General features: G+C 43.0%; 1 protein-coding gene across 2 annotated transcripts in view; it reads left to right on the top strand.

The window, feature by feature from the left end:
- The window catches only part of tpcn3 (two pore segment channel 3), a 59,936-nt gene that overhangs the window by 19,067 nt on the left and 21,880 nt on the right, over positions 1–18,989 (top strand). For both annotated transcript variants that reach the window (XM_063072821.1, XM_063072830.1), the window contains 5 exons: positions 1,587–1,705; positions 3,926–4,027; positions 9,347–9,473; positions 14,846–15,047; positions 18,294–18,438. In XM_063072821.1, coding sequence (XP_062928891.1) covers positions 1,587–1,705; positions 3,926–4,027; positions 9,347–9,473; positions 14,846–15,047; positions 18,294–18,438 — 695 coding nt within the window. The remainder of the gene's footprint in view (positions 1–1,586; positions 1,706–3,925; positions 4,028–9,346; positions 9,474–14,845; positions 15,048–18,293; positions 18,439–18,989) is intronic.

The following is an 18,989-nucleotide window of genomic DNA, read 5'->3' as shown; positions in this document are numbered from 1 at the left end:
ATGTGTACTATCATTGGATAGGGCATTTCAAGACTTGGACTGGGCAAGATGGAGGGTCTGTGGGTCAGGATGGTGTGTGACTTGGGGGGCAACCTGCGGTGGTGGCGTTCTGCTGTCCTATGCAATAGATTATAAACCTGAGGTTGCAGTATGTACCTTGTAGAGTACTGTAATAACTACACAAGGCCCTCCAACAATGCCTCCCTAAACGTGTGGTTTCCACTGTCAAGAAAAGAGATAAAAGCAAGGGTGTGAACTCCACCTGCAGAATCCCGTCCTTGTCGTGTCAGAAAGAGTATAGTCATGCACTTGGTAAGAGGAATAAAGGTATAGACTATTTTCTAAATGAGCAGAAGACAAATAGTGAATCTGTGGACTGCTCTGCCACAGACTGTGGTGGAGGCCAAGTCTGTGGGTATATTTAAGGCAGAAGTTGATATTTCCTGATCGGGCAGGGCATCAATGGATATGGTGAGAAGGCAGGTCTATGGGGTTGAGTGGGATCTGGGATCAGCCATGATGGAATGGCAGAGAAGACTTGAAGGGCTGAATGGCCTAATTCTGCTCCTGTGTCTTATGGTCTAAAATTCAAAATTCTGAGCTGCAAAGGGACTTGGGAGTCCTCGTGCAAAATTCCCTAAGGGTTGAGTCAATGTGAGGAAGGTAAGTACAGTGTTAGCATCCATTTCAAGAGGACCAGAATGTAAAAGCAAGGATGTAATGCTGAGGTTTTATAAGGTACTGGTGAGGACTCACTTGGAGTATTGTGAGCAGTTTTGAGTCTCTTGTCTAAGAAGGATGAGTTAGGGAGGGTTCAGAGGAGGTTCATGAGAATAGCTCCAGAAATGAAAGGGTCATTGCATGAGGAGCAATTGAAGGCTTTGGGCCTATACTCACTGAAAGTAGAAAAATGATGAGGGGGAATCTCACTGAAACCTATCGAATGTAGAAAGGCCAAGATAGAGTGGATGTGGAGAAGATGTTTCCTATAGTGGGGGTGTCTAGGACCAGAGGCCACAGGCTCAGAGTAGAGGGATGTCCATTTAGAACAGAGAAGAGGAGAAATCTTGTTAGTGGTGATTCTGTGGAATTCATTGCCACAGGTGGCTGTGGGGATTAGGCCATCGGGTGTACTTAAAGTGGGGGTTAATAGATTCTTGATTAGTCGGGCGTGACAGGTTACGGGGCAAAGGCAGAAGAATGGGGTTAAGAGTGAAAATGGATCAGCCATGATGAAAGGGCAGGGCAGACTTGATGGGTTGAATGGCCAAATTTTGCTCCTTTGTCATATGGTCTTATTCCTTCACGATTAGGTCTTAAATACTGGATCTAACTACTTTATCACACCGTGGATACATCTTCACCAGAAGTTCTTCAGTAGTGTAACATACTGGACCATCATGGGCAGGTGGGGAGGGTCATTAAATACCCTGCACATTAATTATTACCAAAAAGAAGGAAATCTTATAGTCTTCTCAAATGCTGTATGTTGTGGTACTTTGTAGATCCAACGTGTTGTGTCATGATAGGAGCTAACTTCAAACCCTTGTTTCCTAATGTAGTTGCTAATGTTTCTTTCATTTCAGCTCAGAAGGGCCTTCAGGAATATCCGCAACACTCTCCCAGAGATCAGCTATGTCTTTATACTCTTTATGTTCAGTGTTGCGGTGTTTTCCCTTATGGCTTTGAAGTTGTTTGCAAAAAGGTAAAGCTAATGGATTACTACAGTTACTCTAACTCTTGCATTTTCTTTCTTGCCTATTTCACACGTCTAAGATCATTCCATAACCTGCTGCCAATTTGTGTCCAAAACAAACATATATAACCTGAGCAATTGCATAAGATCTTTCTAATTCGATTGATGTAGTTCGTTTTGAATGAAATATGTCATAGTATCTTGCTTATGAAATAACTGCTTGAATGGTCTTTCCAAAAACACCACGGCTCCATTAACAGAAACTGGGTAAATAATGAGTTGTATTTTTCTGAGCAATGCACACAAAATTCTGTATGAACTCAGCAAGTCAGGCAGCATCTATAGAGGAAAATAAACAACCGGACAGGAGAGGAAAGAGGCCGAAGCCAGAATGAGAAGTGGAAAAAAACATTTTGCCCCTTCCACCGCTGTTGATGCTGCCAGCATCCGTATCTCTTCCATTTCCCTGGTGTAGTCAGACGCTGGCCATATGGACTGCCATGGTGTATTCAGACACTGACCAGATTGACTACCATGGTGTATTCAGACACTGACCAGATTGACTACCATGGTGTATTCAGAGTGACCAGATTGACTTACCATGGTGTATTCAGAGTGACCAGATTGACTACCATGGTGTATTCAGACACTGACCAGATTGACTTACCATGGTGTATTCAGATACTGACCAGATTGACTACCATGGTGTATTCAGATACTGACCAGATTGACTACCATGGTGTATTCAGATACTGACCAGATTGACTTACCATGGTGTATTCAGACACTGACCAGATTGACTTACCATGGTGTATTCAGATACTGACCAGATTGACTACCATGGTGTATTCAGAGTGACCAGATTGACTACCATGGTGTATTCAGAGTGACCAGATTGACTACCATGGTGTATTCAGACACTGACCAGATTGACTTACCATGGTGTATTCAGATACTGACCAGATTGACTTACCATGGTGTATTCAGATACTGACCAGATTGACTTACCATGGTGTATTCAGATACTGACCAGATTGACTACCATGGTGTATTCAGAGTGACCAGATTGACTACCATGGTGTATTCAGACACTGACCAGATTGACTTACCATGGTGTATTCAGATACTGACCAGATTGACTACCATGGTGTATTCAGAGTGACCAGATTGACTACCATGGTGTATTCAGACACTGACCAGATTGACTTACCATGGTGTATTCAGATACTGACCAGATTGACTACCATGGTGTATTCAGAGAGGGGGCAGATGGACTACCATGGTGTATTCAGAGAGGGGGCAGACGGACTACCATGGTGTATTCAGATACTGACCAGATTGACTTACCATGGTGTATTCAGACACTGACCAGATTGACTACCATGGTGTATTCAGACACTGACCAGATTGACTACCATGGTGTATTCAGACACTGACCAGATTGACTACCATGGTGTATTCAGAGAGGGGGCAGACAGACTACCATGGTGTATTCAGACACTGGCCAGATGGACTACCATGGTGTATTAAGAGACAAGCCAGGTTGACTTCCATGGTGTATTCAGATACTGACCAGATTGACTACCATGGTGTATTCAGAGAGGGGGCAGACGGACTACCATAGTGTATTCAGACACTGGCCAGATGGACTACCACGGTGTATTAAGAGACAAGCCAGGTTGACTTCCATGGTGTATTCAGATACTGACCAGATTGACTACCATGGTGTATTCAGAGAGGGGGCAGACGGACTACCATAGTGTATTCAGACACTGGCCAGATGGACTATCACGGTGTATTAAGAGACAAGCCAGGTTGACTTCCATGGTGTATTCAGATACTGACCAGATTGACTACCATAGTGTATTCAGAGTGACCAGATTGGCTACCATGATGTATTCAGACACTGACCAGATGGACTACCATGGTGTATTAAGAGACAAGCCAGATGAACTACCATGGTGTATAAATTCCTGCTACCTTGATCTTTTTGATGTTAAAAATATTTATCTCAATAAAATCAAAATTCTGCGGCTGACTGACAGACCAAGCGATATCTGTGGGGAAATTTTGTTAATGTTTCAGTAAATGACCATCAGATTTACTAGGTTTTGTGCATTTAAATGAAAAAAACTTTCTGTATGCCTTCATAGATGACCTGCCCTTTACATCCTCCATCATAGATTCTAGTTTGCATTCCATAATATTAATACGCCCTTTGTTTTACAGAAAACTCACCACAGTAGAAGGAGCGGCATATTTCAGTAATTACTTGGATGCATTCTTCAGTCTTTACGTGCTAGTGACAACAGCCAACAGCCCAGACATCATGTATGTGCTTCCAGGCATTTTCATGTTAAACATTTGGTATCTGAATGTTTAATACATTCATAATATTATTCTTTACTGGAAACTAATGGCCAATGTAGAGACTTCTAGATTCTGCATTGTATTTTGTCATTCTTCAGTACTCGAGTGTAAAGGAAAATGAAATTATTGTTACTCCAGGCCATACATACACAAGGTTAACTTCTATATGTGGACTGATTGTATGTACATGAGGAACACTCGGTGTAGGAGTATCTGAATATACGGAAATAATAGTGACAAAGTAACTCTTGGGAAACGGAACTCTTCCAGGTAGCAGCAGGGAAAATGGAAACACAGTGGGACAGTGACTTGATGGTAAAACTTTACTTACTGGAGATTAATAATTGAATCTGAGTGAAGATGAGTATAGTTGGAGTTACACTATTGGAGTTTTTCGAGGTTACCAGGAAAGTGGATGAAGGGAAGGCAGTGGATATTGTCTACATGGACTTCAGTAAGGCTTTTGACAAGATCCTGCATGGGAGGTTAGTTAGGAAAATTCAGTCGCTAGGTATACATGGAGAGGTGGTAAATTGGATTAGACATTGGCTCAATGGAAGAAGCCAGAGAGTGGTGGTACAGAATTGCTTCTCTGAGTGGAGGCCTGTGACTAGTGGTGTGCCACAGGGTTCAGTGCTGGGTCCATTGTTATTTGTCATCTATATCAATGATCTGGGTGATAATGTGGTAAATTGGATCAGCAAATTTGCTGATGATACAAAGATTGGAGGTGTAGTAGACAGTGAGGAAGGTTTTCAGAGCTTGCAGAGGGACTTGGACCAGCTGGAAAAATGGGCTGAAAAATGGCAGATGGAGTTTAATACTGACAAGTGTGAGGTATTGCACATTGGAAGGACAAACCAATGTAGAACATACAGGGTTAATGGTAAGGCACTGAGGAGTGCAGTGGAACAGAGGGATCTGGGAATACAGATACAAAATTCCCTAAAAGTGGCATCACAGGTAGATAGGGTCGTAAAGAGAGCTTTTGGTACATTGGCCTTTATTAATCAAAGTATTGAGTATAAGAGCTGGAATGTTATGATGAGGTTGTATAAGGAGAGCTTTTGGTACATTGGCCTTTATTAATCAAAGTATTGAGTATAAGAGCTGGAATGTTATGATGAGGTTGTATAAGGCATTGGTGAGGCCGAACCTGGAGTATTGTGTTCAGTTTTGGTCACCAAATTACAGGAAGGATATAAGTAAGGTTGAAAGAGTGCAGAGAAGGTTTACAAGGATGTTGCCGGGACTTGAGAAACTCAGTTACAGAGAAAGGTTGAATAGGTTAGGACTTCATTCCCTGGAGCGTAGAAGAATGAGGGGAGATTTGATAGAGGTTTATAAAATTATGATGGGTATAGATAGAGTGAATGCAAGCAGGCTTTTTCCACTGAGGCAAGGGGAGAAAAAAACCAGAGGACATGGGTTAAGGGTGAGGGGGGAATAGTTTAAAGGGAACATTAGGGGGGGCTTCTTCATACAGAGAGTGGTGGGAGTATGGAATGAGCTGCCAGATGAGGTGGTAAATGTGGGTTCTTTTTTAACATTTAAGAATAAATTGGATAGATACATGGATGGGAGGTGTATGGAGTGATATGGTCCGTGTGCAGGTCAGTGGGACTAGGCAGAAAATGGTTCGGCACAGCCAAGAAGGGCCAAAAGGCCTGCTTCTGTGCTGTAGTTTTTGTATGGTTTCTAGTATTGGTCAAAAATGAGGTTTTAATCACCCACAGAAACTACAGGTTGCAGAATACTTTGAAACCTCTTAAATGATCAGTACTATTAATGAATTAATTGTGTTTTAAAGCTACTGATAGTTTCCCACGTTGGACACTTTTTGAGATTTTTACACTGCATTGCAGCGAGCTTTCTAGAAGTGTGTATCCTGTTGTGTATTATTAAACCATAAATATCAGAGAAGGTACAGATTTCATTTCCTGATGTGCTGAATTAATTATCGGCACACAACATAATCCACATCTTGGAAAGTTTACACATGCAGGAAAACAATCCAGACGAATGTTCTTTAATTTCAGGATCATGAGGGTTGGGTGAGATTATGACCAAGATTTACCTGTGCTGCTCATCCGTTTGAATATTGCTGTCTGTATTTGCAGACAGAGAATAGCCATTTGGATGAGTTGCTGGAGAAACTTCAATTACCCACATAAATGAACTCAAACAAAACATTCCATCTTCAGGTGTAGAAGGCTGGTGAACGAAGCAATTTTGTGAAATCATCTAAATTTTGAATACATGTCACAGAGCAGTTTGCCTAGTGGATGTGATGAAACATTCCCACGGGTGAAAATTAATTTTAAAAATGAACAGAATAGACAACTAAAGCTAATAAATTTGCATTGGGACTAGTAGTGGGGGGTGATTTGTACACTCACAAGTTTCTCAAGTATGGTTGTTATGCAGGGGCTCCCAACCTAGACCCCTTGGTTAATGTCAGATTGTGACTACTCTCTCTGTTAATGTGGCTTGAGCCAACGTGGCAGGAGAGCAAAAGCAAATGTGTTGGAAGATGGTTAACTACTCTGTCGAAGCAGCGATGGATGCTGGGATTGGACCAATTTTGGCTTGAAACATTGTTGTGCCTTATCAGAGAAGCTTTTGCTGAATATAGAAATGGTGCTTGTGGTGTAGTAAGTAATATTGAAGCAAAAGGAGATAAATGATTAAATTAGATTAGATTCAACTTTATTGTCATTGTGCCGAGTACAGATACGAAGCCAAAGAAATGTAGTTAGCATCTAACCAGAAATGCAAAGAACAGTGTTATTTACAAAATTTAACTGTGAATAAAAAGTAAGTGCTACAGCACACAAATATAAAAGTACTGAGACAGTCCAATATGGGTGCAATACTGATTAACGCTGTGATGTGAGGTTCAGCAGGGTCACAGCCTCAGGGAAGAAGCTCTTCCTGTGCCTGCTAGTGTGGGAGCGAAGGCTCCTGTAGCGCCTACCAGATGGGAGGAGAGTAAAAAGTCCATGGTTAGCGTGAGATGCATCCTTGATAATGCTTTTCGCCCTGCCCAGGCAGCATTTATGGTAGATGTTCTCAATGGTGGGCAACTGGGTGCCAATAATCCACTGGGCAGATTTCACCACACGCTGGAGCGCTTTGCGGTCCGATATGGGACAATTGCCATACCACACTGAGATGCAGTTGGTGAGTATGCTCTCAATGGTACAGCGGTAAAAGTCCGTCAGTATTCTGGGACAGAGGTGAGCTTTCTTGATGCTCTGCAGGTCTATGGCATGGTCCATGGCAGAGGAAAGCAGACTGCTATATTGGTAGGAAACAAAATAGAAAGATGAGCTGAAACCTCAAAGGAGACTCTTGGGTCAAAAAGACCAATGCCATTCGGTGGGAATTCACAGCCTGTTTGCGTCATGTTACATGTAAGGACAAATCCATAGAAGCTTTTATGTTGTTGAATCTGCTACACTTATTGTGACATCATTGGATCATGTGACTGACATCCTCAATAAAGTAAATTTCAGGCATCACTGGGTAGGCATTTGGAATGAAATTTGCCATCTATGTGTGACAAAGTATGTTGTTTAAGGTAAAGCAAAATGTGCCTGAGATATTGGGCAGGTCAGGTGGCATCCGTGGAAAAAGAAAAGGTCAACATTTCAGACCGTATGCCCTTCATCAGAATGGATTTCATCAACCAATTGTTTTTCCTTGCCAGCTAGCATCTTTGCATATGTACAAAATGCAAGGGTAAGGGGCTTATTAGCAGGTCTGAGGCAATGTTTTGTGGCGTTAAGAGAATCGGTTTAGGTAGAATGCTGATCATAAAGTGTGGCAGTGGTATAGGTGAGACTAAAGGCTGATTTATACTGCTGCGTCAAATCGACGCTGCAGGTACGGCGTAGCTGCAAACCCTATGCAGAGCCTACGTGGATCCCTACACCGTAGTCTGACGCGCACCTCTCCCAAATTGTAACTACATGTCGCAGCAACGCAGACTGCAACAACTGTGATTGGTCTGCTTGGTAGCATCGCATTTCCTCGTACGCTGCAATAGCTTCCCATTGGGCGACTGAAGGGCAAGGAAGGAACTCTGGCTGCAATGTTTTCCATAAAGCTTTACAGACCTTCGAAATTATGGAGGACATATTTCGCTTTTACGAAAAAAGACGCTCGCTTTAAACTTGTTAACCCGGAGAAAGACTACCGTGACCATGAAGCCTTGCACGGGCAGTTGTGTGCGCATGCACGATGTGCCCGAATTGCAGAGCGACGCAGACACACCAGCACACAAGTATAAATGCTCACAACGCGCTTAGGCCACTTGCGTAGGTTATGGCGTCGATTTGACACAGAAGTATAAATCAGCCTTAAGGCTCACTTACAGTAGGAAGCCCCCAGTCAGAAGGAATATCTGTGATTGGTAAGCAGATCAAAGTTGTGAAGGTAAGGAAGATTCTAAATATTGCATTTGGAGATAAGAAACATAAACACAAATTGAATCTGATCATCCTGTTTAAAAAATTCCATTACTGCAGTGTCCAGTTTGTTCAGAAATCCCAATGGTTCTGCATCTCTCTCACTGAGTGCTGGTTTCCCCCGTTCCTTTTTAACTCTGTGGGACCGACTCCCTTTCAACATTCTGAGGACACTGAGCCATCAATGTGATACTTTAAAGCGAATTAAAAATGTGTTAGATAGTTCCTAGTAACTTTGTAAATCTGTTATACATACTGGATTAATGGAGTTTTTGCATATCCAGCGACATCTGTGGAGAGAGAAACATTTGTGGCTGCTTATCCCAAATACAGTACATGAATTCATTATTAAGTCCCAAAGAGCTACAATTTTCCAATTAGATGCTAAGGCGCTGTTCCTCAAGCTCAAATTGGTCATTGTTGGAAGAATGTAGGAGGCCAAAGTTGAGTCAGGGAGCATGGAGAGTTAAGGGAAGGACGCTTGAGGGTCTGGGCAAAGTGGTCACCCAAGTTGCACTTGGTTTCTCCTGTATTGTGGAGATCACATCTGGACACCATGTAAAACACCAACGTGTGAACTCAATTTCACTTGGAAAGACTGAGCCCACGGATGTTGGCAAGGAAAGGGTTAAAGAGCAGATGTGCAATCTCCCTGCAGTTCCTCGGCCGTGTGCCCTGATAAGGGGAGTGGTGTCTGGAGATAGAATGGCAATTATGCCACTGCTTGTAGGACAAATTCTAATTCAGACTGTTGTGCTTGGCTTGTGAAACATCTGCAAAATGCGATTTATTCTGTTTTTTTTTTCAGGATGCCTGCCTATGAGATCAGCTGGGCTTATGCAATATTCTTTATCATTTTTATAATAGTGAACACCTATGTCTTTATGTCTCTCTTCCTGGCTGTTGTGTACAATGACTACAAGAAACATTTGAAGGTATGTAATTGTGTGGAGGATGCAAGACCGTTAAAACATAATATGCTATTTTAAAAATTGAATTTGAGATGACCTTTATTAGCAACTTCTGGCTCCTAACGTCGCCTTACTTGAAAACTGTGCTTCCAGTACAAATTAAACTCTAATTTTTAAAATTCAAGGGCCATCTCAGTCTAGAATAATTATAAATATCTGAGTTTCTCTCTATTTTGTCCACAGCTCTGCAATCATTCTTGATGCTGCTTTCTGACCCTAATTATTTTATGTTCACCTTCCACATTGTTCAATTAGGACTTTGCCTGTTATTGATACAAAATTAGTTTAATGGCCTTGAGGTTCACGCCACTGCTTAATTAACCTGTTAAATGCAACTTTGTGTTGACTACATATTTCATCTAGTTATCTTGATTCTTTCAATAATATATTTTAATTATCTTCATCTGGTTTGTTTTCTTTGAAGTAGTATCTAGTTCTAACGTAGTTAGTTTTATTGTTGAAATAGTCCTGGACTTGTTTTAGAATTGTTTGCAACTGTGTTTGCGCTTATAATACTTCTTCATTCTTTCACCCCCTTTCATCACTTACCTGAACAACTGTTGTGTTAATTGATTATCATTAAATTTTGTACAGAAGGTGGAGGGTGGGGAATGGGGGACAAGTTCAGAGGTGACGTGTGCAACAAGGTTTTTAACACAGAGTGGCAGCCGCCCAGAATGTGCTGTCAGGGATGGTGGTGGAGTCTAATGTTACCGTTCGTTCATTATGTGCCATGTCATATGATGTAGGCGATCATGCTCTTTCCGTGACCATGATTGATCCTGGCAATTTTTGTTTACAGCAGTGGTTTGTCATTACCATCTTCTGGGCAGTGTCTTTACAAGAGGGGTGATGCCAGCCATTATCAATGCTCTTCAGAGATTGCCTGCCTGGCGTCAGTGGTGGCAAACCAGGGTCTCTACACCTCCCTCTGAAATTGAATACTGGACTTCTTAACAGTAACGTCTCTTGTCCCTTTACGCTGAGCACTGGTCTCCCCAAGGCTGTGTGCTCAGCCCGCTGCTGTCATACCACCGTGTTGCGGGATTCAGCTCAAACCTCGTCAGGAAGTTTGCAGATGACAGAACAGCTTTATCAAGAACGATGATGAGACGGAGTATAGAGAGGAAGTGGAGTGGCTGGTGGATTGGTGTGAGAAAAACAACCTAAACCTGAATGTGGAGAAGACAATGGAAATCATTGCGGACTTCAGGAGGGTGCAGATGAACCATCTCCCTCTGCGAATACATGACTCCTCCATAGAGAGAGTTAAGTGCTCCAAGTTCCTGAGAGTTCACATCACAGGTGACCTCACCTGGTCCCTTAATATCACCCCTTCCTGAACAAGAAGGCACAGCAGCACCTCCACTTCCTAAGAAGATTGAGGCAAGCAAGGCCCCCCCACCTTAACTGCATTTTACAGGAGCACCATTGAGAGTGTCCTGACAAGTTGCATCTCCATCTGGTCTGGGAGCAGCCAAGCATCGGACCAGAAGTTCCTACAAAGGACTGTGAGAACAGCTGGGAGGATCAAAGGTTCAAAGGTCCAATTTAATGTCAGAGAAATGTATACAATATACATCCTGAAATGCTTTTTCTTCGCAAACATCCACGAAAACAGAAGTGCCCCAAAGAATGAATGGCAGTTAAACATAAGAACCCCAAAGTACCCCCCCCAGCTTCCCTCCCTTCCGCGCATAAGCGGCAGCGAGCAACAATCCCCCCCCATCAGCATCCACCACCAAGCACTCGTGTGAGCAAAGCAACAGCAAAGACACAGACTTGCAGTTATCCCAAAGACTTTGCGTTTCACCCTGCATTCAACATACCACTGGTTCTCTGTCTCTCCCTAATAAGGGAGAAAGAGATGTCTCCATTTTCCCAGTGAGTGGGGAGACATAACAAACAACTCACCATTTTACGATGTTAAAAGTCTGTTGCATCACTTTCTTTGAGCTCTGTGCCCGAAGATCGCAAAGATCCCAGGTCTTCGGGCCCATAGCCATAGATATTTCGACTCTCCCGACGACACACGGGTCTCCTGCTGTGACACCGACCCTCGATCTGCCCGTCTCCAGAGCCCCGAGATCTTAGGCTTCCAAATCCAAGTTGGACTCTCAGGCCGAACAACGGCCAGTCCTGAAACCCCGAGAACGGGTCCCATTCCCACAAAGAACCAAAGTCAGCTTGTAACTCCAGGTCAGGGTCTTCAAAAGAACCCCGAAAGGGAAAAATAAAGCTATGAAAGATGGAAATAGAGCTGTTTCCAAAGATGATAGCAAAAGAGTCACCGTTTAGCACCATCTTAACTTCGCTCCGCCTCATAGGGGGTCTTCCTACAATCCATTGGGAACATTTATCAACAGCACTGCGTACGCAGGGCCCTTAGTATTATTAAGGATCCCAACCATCCATCCAGCATCCTCTTTGACTTTATACCATCAGGCAGGAGACTCTGATGCACAAAAACAAGAACTGTTAGAATGAGAAACAGCTTTTCCCCCCAGGCCATTAGGCTCCTGAACTCCTGGCTGCATCGTATTTGAAGTGTCACTGTTTAATCTGTTCTGTACCTTACAATATTTAATATTAATGCACTTTAGTTTGTTACTCTCCTTCCATCCGGTAGGCGCTACAGGAGCCTCCGTTCCCGCACCAGCAGGCACAGGAAGAGCTTCTTCCCCGAGGCTGTGACACTGCTGAACCTCTCATCACAGCGCTAAGCAGTATTGCATCTGTATTGTACTGTCTCAGTACTTTTATATTTGTGTGCTGTAGCCCTTATTTTATTCGCAGTTATTTTGTAAATAACATTATTCTTTGCATTTCTGGTCAGATGCTAAATGCATTTCATTGGCTTTGTATCTGTACTCAGCACAATGACAATAAAGTTGAATCTAATCTAATCTAATTTACGTGTAAATCGACTCCTTGCCTTCATAGGCTATCATGTGTTATGTGGGTTGTGAGCTTTATACCTTGGTTCGAAGAAATGTTGTCTTGTTTATATACATTCCGTATGTTATATACATGCATGTAGTTAAACAACATTTCACTTGACTTGTGGTATGCACCAGCTGCTCGTACAACTGTCCACCACCTGCTCTCACAGCTTCATGTGACCCTGATCGGTGAGGGTATCGCTAAGCAGGTACTTCACCTTGACTCGCAGGCTAGTGGAGGGAAGGAATGCTTTGGTAGAGACGCATCTCCACCCTGCCACCCTTCCGGAGGGTGCTTAAGAGTGTCTTGGATGTGGAAAGAATGGGATCTAATTAGTTCAGCACAGCATTGTGAGCTGAAGGGCCTGTCCCTGTGTTGTACTCTTCTTAAAAAGTGATTTGATCCTTGCAGAACTACAGAGCTTTGGTGCCACAAGGCAGCCAAGTAAGAGGCAGAAAGGTAGCTGCTGGTTGTGGCAGTTGTCTAGTGAGGTATTGTAGGGTTAGTTTTATTTGCCACCATGTTTGGCACACACTTGATGGGCTGAAGGGCCTGCTTCTGGGCTGAACTGGTCTCTGTTCTATGTGTGCTAGCTGCTTGGATTGTACTTCTCCTCGTTTTGTATTTCCAGAGAATGGGTATCTTAATAGCATTGCCTTGTAGCAGAAGCCAGCTGCTAGTGTACTCACTGCTGGACAGTACAAGTGTCTGGCAAGATGGCGCCAGTGACCAACGCAGCCAATGGTGATGTCCTGCAGAAAGTTCACAAAACTATTTCTTCCCTTAATTCTTTTCAATATGCTTATACTGCTAATTTGTGGGCGATTGGGGCCTGTAATTTACATTTTGATATCGTGTTTTGGGCCAGCTGAACAACCTGAGCCTTCTGCTGTCTGAGGGAATTTGGTGTGGTTGAGAGCAAGGCTGAGTACGGAGAGTGCGGCCTAATGGTGGAGAGCATACCCCTGATCGGCTCCGTGACTCACTGATATCGCCAATTAAAACAAGATTGAAATCAATGAGGATGAGAGCAGACAGTGAGCGGGTGTTCAGCGCGGTCTGCCTGCGTTTGACTGGTCTCCCTCCCTCTCGCTGACTGCTGCCGGAGGGTGGTGCGGGAGTCTTGGACCTTGGGCAAGGTTCAATCAGCACGGCTTGTGGATTGCACTCGTTCTTAGAGGACTCTGTGGTTCATATTATTTCTTTCTGGCTGCTCTTTTTTAAATTGCTATTTTGCGTGATTTTGATCAGGGCTCTTCGACAAGGACAGGTTCTGCGGCATGCAGTCAACGAACGATGCAGAGTTAAACTGGAACGAACTGAACGAAGCTGAACGTTCCCAGACCCTCTCAAGGACTCTCCAGTTTGATGTTTAAGATTCTGTGCGTTATTTGCCCCTTTGTTTGCATGATTTGTTCTTTTACTTGCATGTTAGGTGTTTTATGTTTTCTTTAAACAGATTCCATGCTGTTTCTTTTTCTGTGGCTGTCTGTGGGAAGACGAATCGCAGGGGTGTATACTGCATACGTGCTTTAATAATAAATGTACTTTATACTTTGAAGTGTAACAGGTGTCAGATGGAGTTATGTGCCTTCCTTTGTTTTCCTTTATTTTGATTGATTTGGTTTTGCATCATTTAAAATATTTTGACATTTTATTGATTGCAAATTTTCTTTTAATTTAGTCTTAACTACATCTATCTTGGCTGAGTTAAGCGCCTCATCAGAGATGATTGAAAATAGTGGGATATACTTTGGTACAAACTGTCGACAGGCCATCAGAATGGCTATGGGAGTTCGTAGGTATTGGTGCCAGAATTGCCATCTTAGGCCTCATCACCTTTTGCTGACCTCAGCACCTCAGAATAACTATGGCAACATCACTCCCACCTCAGCTTTCAACCTTTGGGCCCCAAAAGTGCCATGGAGCGCTAATGCATCATGGGCCATGTCAGCACATTCTGGCTCAGCAAATATTTATTTTATTTTATCAGTGTAGAATAGACCCTTCCAGCCCTTTGAGCTATGCTGCCTAGCAAGCCCCCGATTTTATTTGGCCTAATCACGGGGCAATTTATAATGACCAATTAATCTACCAACTGGTACGTCTTTGGACTGTGGGAGGAAACTGGAGCACCTGGATGAAACCTGCATGGTCACAGGGAGAACGTACAAACTCCTTACAGGCAGTGGCCGGAATTGAACCCAGGCCGTCTATATGCTAACCATCAGCAAAATAGTTTCTACAAACCCTGATGCAATTTTCTTAAATCTAAAAAGTGAAGAAAAAAAACCGGATGATATTTGTTTTTCGATTGACTTTAAGTACTGTATTTGCATTTCTGCTCTTGTATTTTCTATCATTGTATCAAAAACTATCACGCTACTTTCCAGAATGAAGTAAGAAAGCTAGTTTATATGAAGCATCGGAAAATGACTGAGGCATTTAACATATTGAAAACAAAGAATGGAACAGAATTTTCAGTCCTGGACTCTCAATGGAGGCAGCTGGTGAAACTGGTGGCACCCGAGATCCCCAGCTCTCATCGAGAACTGCTGTGGAGAGTTTTGGATGATGAACAGAAAGGCTTTATAGGTGAGAAGCAGTGGAAAACAAAAAAACCTTCATTGAAGATTGTTAGAATTTTGAATTGCAGTAATTTTAAAGGGCAAGATCCATCGGGAATGGAGAAAGATGTTATCCAGAGTGAGTGCATGGTCTGTTTGTGGGATTCCCATTCCTCCTGAGGGTGAGTTTTTAGCTTAAGAGCACTATCCTTATCTAGGCTGAGGAAAGATATTTATCCAGTGCTGTTAATAGCATTCATCCGCATCCACTCTTCCCCCCTATTTTGAGCATGTATTCAGTTGGATTTTGAAGAGGGTGTTTATTCTGAAGCAAGTTTTATTCTGCCCAAAAATCAGAGCAAAATGAGGTTTACACAAACGAAATGTCAGAGGAACTCAACAGGGCAGGCAGCATCTGTGGGAAGGCATAAACAGTTGATGGTTTGGGTTGAGACCCTTCATCAGGACTGGAAAGGAAGGGGAAAGAAGCCAAAATAGGATGGTGGGGTGGGGGGGGGGGGAGGAAGGAGGATGAGCTAGAAGGTGAAAGGTGAAGCTAGATGGATGGGGGAGGGGGTGATGTGAGAGGTGGAAAATGTGAAGGGTTGGAGAAGAAGGAATCTGATGGGAGAGGAGAGAGGATCATGGAAGGAGGAGGGGCACCAGGGGGAGGTGATAGACAGGTGAGGAGAAGAGATCAGAATGCAGCTAAATGGGGAATGGAACAAGAGGGGAGGTAGGAAAATTACCTGAAGTTAGAGAAATCGTTGTTCATGCCATCAGGTTGCAGGCCACCCAGGTGGAATATAAGGTTTTGTTCCTCCACCCTGTGGATGGTTTCATTGTGGCAGTAGAGGAGGCCATGGACTGAGATGTTGGAAAGGGAATGGGGATCGGAATTAAAATGCTTACAGGGATAAGTGCCAGGAGGGAGATTAGTGGGGAAGGACGAATGGACAAAGGAATCACAGAGAGAGTGATCCCTGTGGAAAGCAGAGAGTTGGGAGAGGGTGGTAAAGATGTGTTTGGTGGTAGGATCCCATTGAAGATGGCAGAAGTTGCAGAGAACAATGTATTGGATGCAGGTAAAGACGGGGAACTCTAACCCTGTTAAGGCAGTGGGAAGATGGGCTGAGGCTGGATGTCCGGATAAGTGCAAGAGATACAGTTGAGGGCAGCATCAACGGTGGAGGAAGGAGAACCCCATGCTTTGAAGAAGAAGGACATCTCTGATGGTCTGGAAAGGAAAGACTCATCTAGGGAACAGATGTGGCAGAGCTGAAGGGGCTGAGAAAAGGGAATGGCATTTTTACAGGAGACAGGGTGGGAAAAGGTTATCATCAAGGTAGCCATGGGAATCATTAAGTTAATAAAAGATGTTCATAGACAGTTTGTCTCCAGAGATGGAGACAGAGAGATCGAGAAAGGAGAGACAGGTGTCAGAAATGGACCAAGTGAACTTAAGGGCAGGGTGGAAGTTGGAGTCAAAGTTGATGAAATTGATGAGCTCAGCATGGGTGCAGGAAGTAGCTCCAATGCAGTTGACAATACAGCGCAGAAAGAGTTGGGGAGCATTACCAGAGAAAGTGGTAATGTTCACAATGGAAGTGAAAGTGGTAACGCAAAGTGAGGGTAAATCAGAATCTATATCTTTGTTAAGTTAGAAGATTAGGTCATATATTTTTGAAAGAGCAAATTCTCTAATGGAATATTTTCCTTCCTTGTGAAAATACAAGGAAACTTTCCCACCAGCATTTCTGCCCTTCATTCTTTCAGTCTCCCAGGTTCGTTTGCTGCCGACCCGGACTTGTGTTGAATTAAAACAAAGTTAAGTGTTTTGTTTTGGTGATCATATTCACCTAGTTTTCCACCACAATAACACAGGTGCAAGATTTCTTGCACGTGTGTGGTGAATAAGGAGTCAACCACTTCCATTTAGCAAACTCAATTGAACAAGCTTTGATCTCTTTTGGTTTCTGACTGAGAGGTGATTAGTGAGGAAGAGCATCTCTGTTACTGTAGAGCTCTTTGGCAAAGTAACTACAAAGTGCCTGATCCATGTCCATTCCAGACCCAACTATCTATCAACACCTCCATCCAGTGTAAATCATTTGGACTATTTGGAACTGACTCAGATCATTTGGTTCAGCTGATGTACTTTTAATGGGCAGTTCTGTCCATTTTATAGTCCCGGCAGACACGCCACATAAACCAGAAATGTGTGTGCATGTATGTGCATCTGTCAAAGTTGAGTTAGTTGAATAATAAATGCAAGAAAATGTTCTTTTTACTTCTCATGAGCCTAATGAATTTCTCAGAAAACATTGATGTAGCTACTTTTTGCAATTCTTTTGCCTTTCATTTTGGATCCTTTTGGTAATTTTGAGGGCAATCCCCTTGGGGACCAATAAATTGGTCTCTGTGGAATGTAAGAAAGTTTTTTTTCAGTGAAGTGGTAAAGTCTGACCTCATGAACTTCTCCCTCTGTTTTTGGCCTTCAGCAAATATTTCAGTCCTGGCATGTGCAGCAGACAAGCCACGTTTGATTCCCAATGAGACAACAGAAGCAAATTATATTTAAACTACTTGACCATTTTTGATAAGAATACCCTCTTTCTCTTCCATCCTCTCAGCTCCAACAAGCTACTTCCCACAAGGTCACACATCCCTTTTTATTTAGCCTCCTACCCATGCCCACTCCTCCACTACAAAAGAAAACCCTTCGAAAATTCTGGTTCAGCAGAGTGCAGCTCACCTTTGCAAATTATATTATGCTTTAGGGAGGTTGTGTTTGGGATTTGGCATGCCATGGATTTAGTGCTTAGAAGCCTATGTTTCACTGCTTTTGTCTGCATTACTCTGCTTATTTAAAATGCAACTCTTGATACTGTTTAAATCCATCTGTACAAAGCCACTTGCCCAACCCTGGGTATTGGGAAGTGTTGGGAAAGCGTGTCGAACGTGAAACACATCTGTAAATGTTAGTTACTGGTCATGATCAATACTGAATGTCAGTTGTTAAAAGACATTTGGATGGGTTCATAAATACAAAATGTTTAGAGCAGGGGTGTCCAACCTTTTTTATGCCATGGATCAATACCATTAAGCAAGGTGGCTGTGGACATCCGGTTAGGAACCCCTGGTTTAGAGAGATGTGGACCAAAAGCAGACAAATGGGACCCAGCTCAGGAAGACACCTTGGTCAACAAGTTGGGCCAAAACGGCTTGTTTTCTGTGTTGCACAGCTCCGATTCTATGTTTTCTTTTTAATCAGGAAAAGAGTCTTTCATCCGCCTGGCAGACCTTCTAAACATACAGATTGTTCAGATGAAGGAGAGGGTCCATCCGTTGGAGAAAAGCATACCGACCCTGTATAACTCCAGAGTGAGCCAGCTCATCTGCAGGATGGTCAAGCACCAGTATGTTCCAGTGACTGATGATCAAAATCAGCATTCTCATGTGTAATTTTAATACTTAGAGTTTGTTGTAGAACTGGCTGACAGGTGATTTATGATAGACAAGTTCCATTTGAGCATTAGTCAGAGTTAATTATTTCTTGTATTGATTACCCACCAGTACAAAAACTAATGCTCCCATCAGCTTTAACTGTGGGAGATGTTATATTCCAGATGTCAACAGAGTTATATTAAATACCTTTAACCACCCTCTCTTTCATAGCAGCTAGTAGAACACAAACAGGATTGACTGTTTCCTTCATGCTGCTTATTTAGAGAACTGTGCAAAAGTTTTAGGCATGTATATATATATCCAGGACTTTTGCACAGTACTGCAGTAATTTTCTGAATTACACTGTACTGTTCAAGTTGAGTGATGATAAGCCTGAATCTGATATGGGTCTCTATTGTGGACTGAGAGTGGGAAGGGGGCAGGGGGTGGGGAATTATGGTTGAATAAAAAGAGGAGGGAAGGGGAAGGAGTGGGAAGCACCAGAGAGACATTCCCCGATGAT

This window comes from Mobula hypostoma, chromosome 2 (assembly GCF_963921235.1).
Source record: "Mobula hypostoma chromosome 2, sMobHyp1.1, whole genome shotgun sequence".
NCBI lineage: Eukaryota > Metazoa > Chordata > Chondrichthyes > Myliobatiformes > Myliobatidae > Mobula > Mobula hypostoma.
This window is presented reverse-complemented; position numbering and strand designations above follow the sequence as displayed.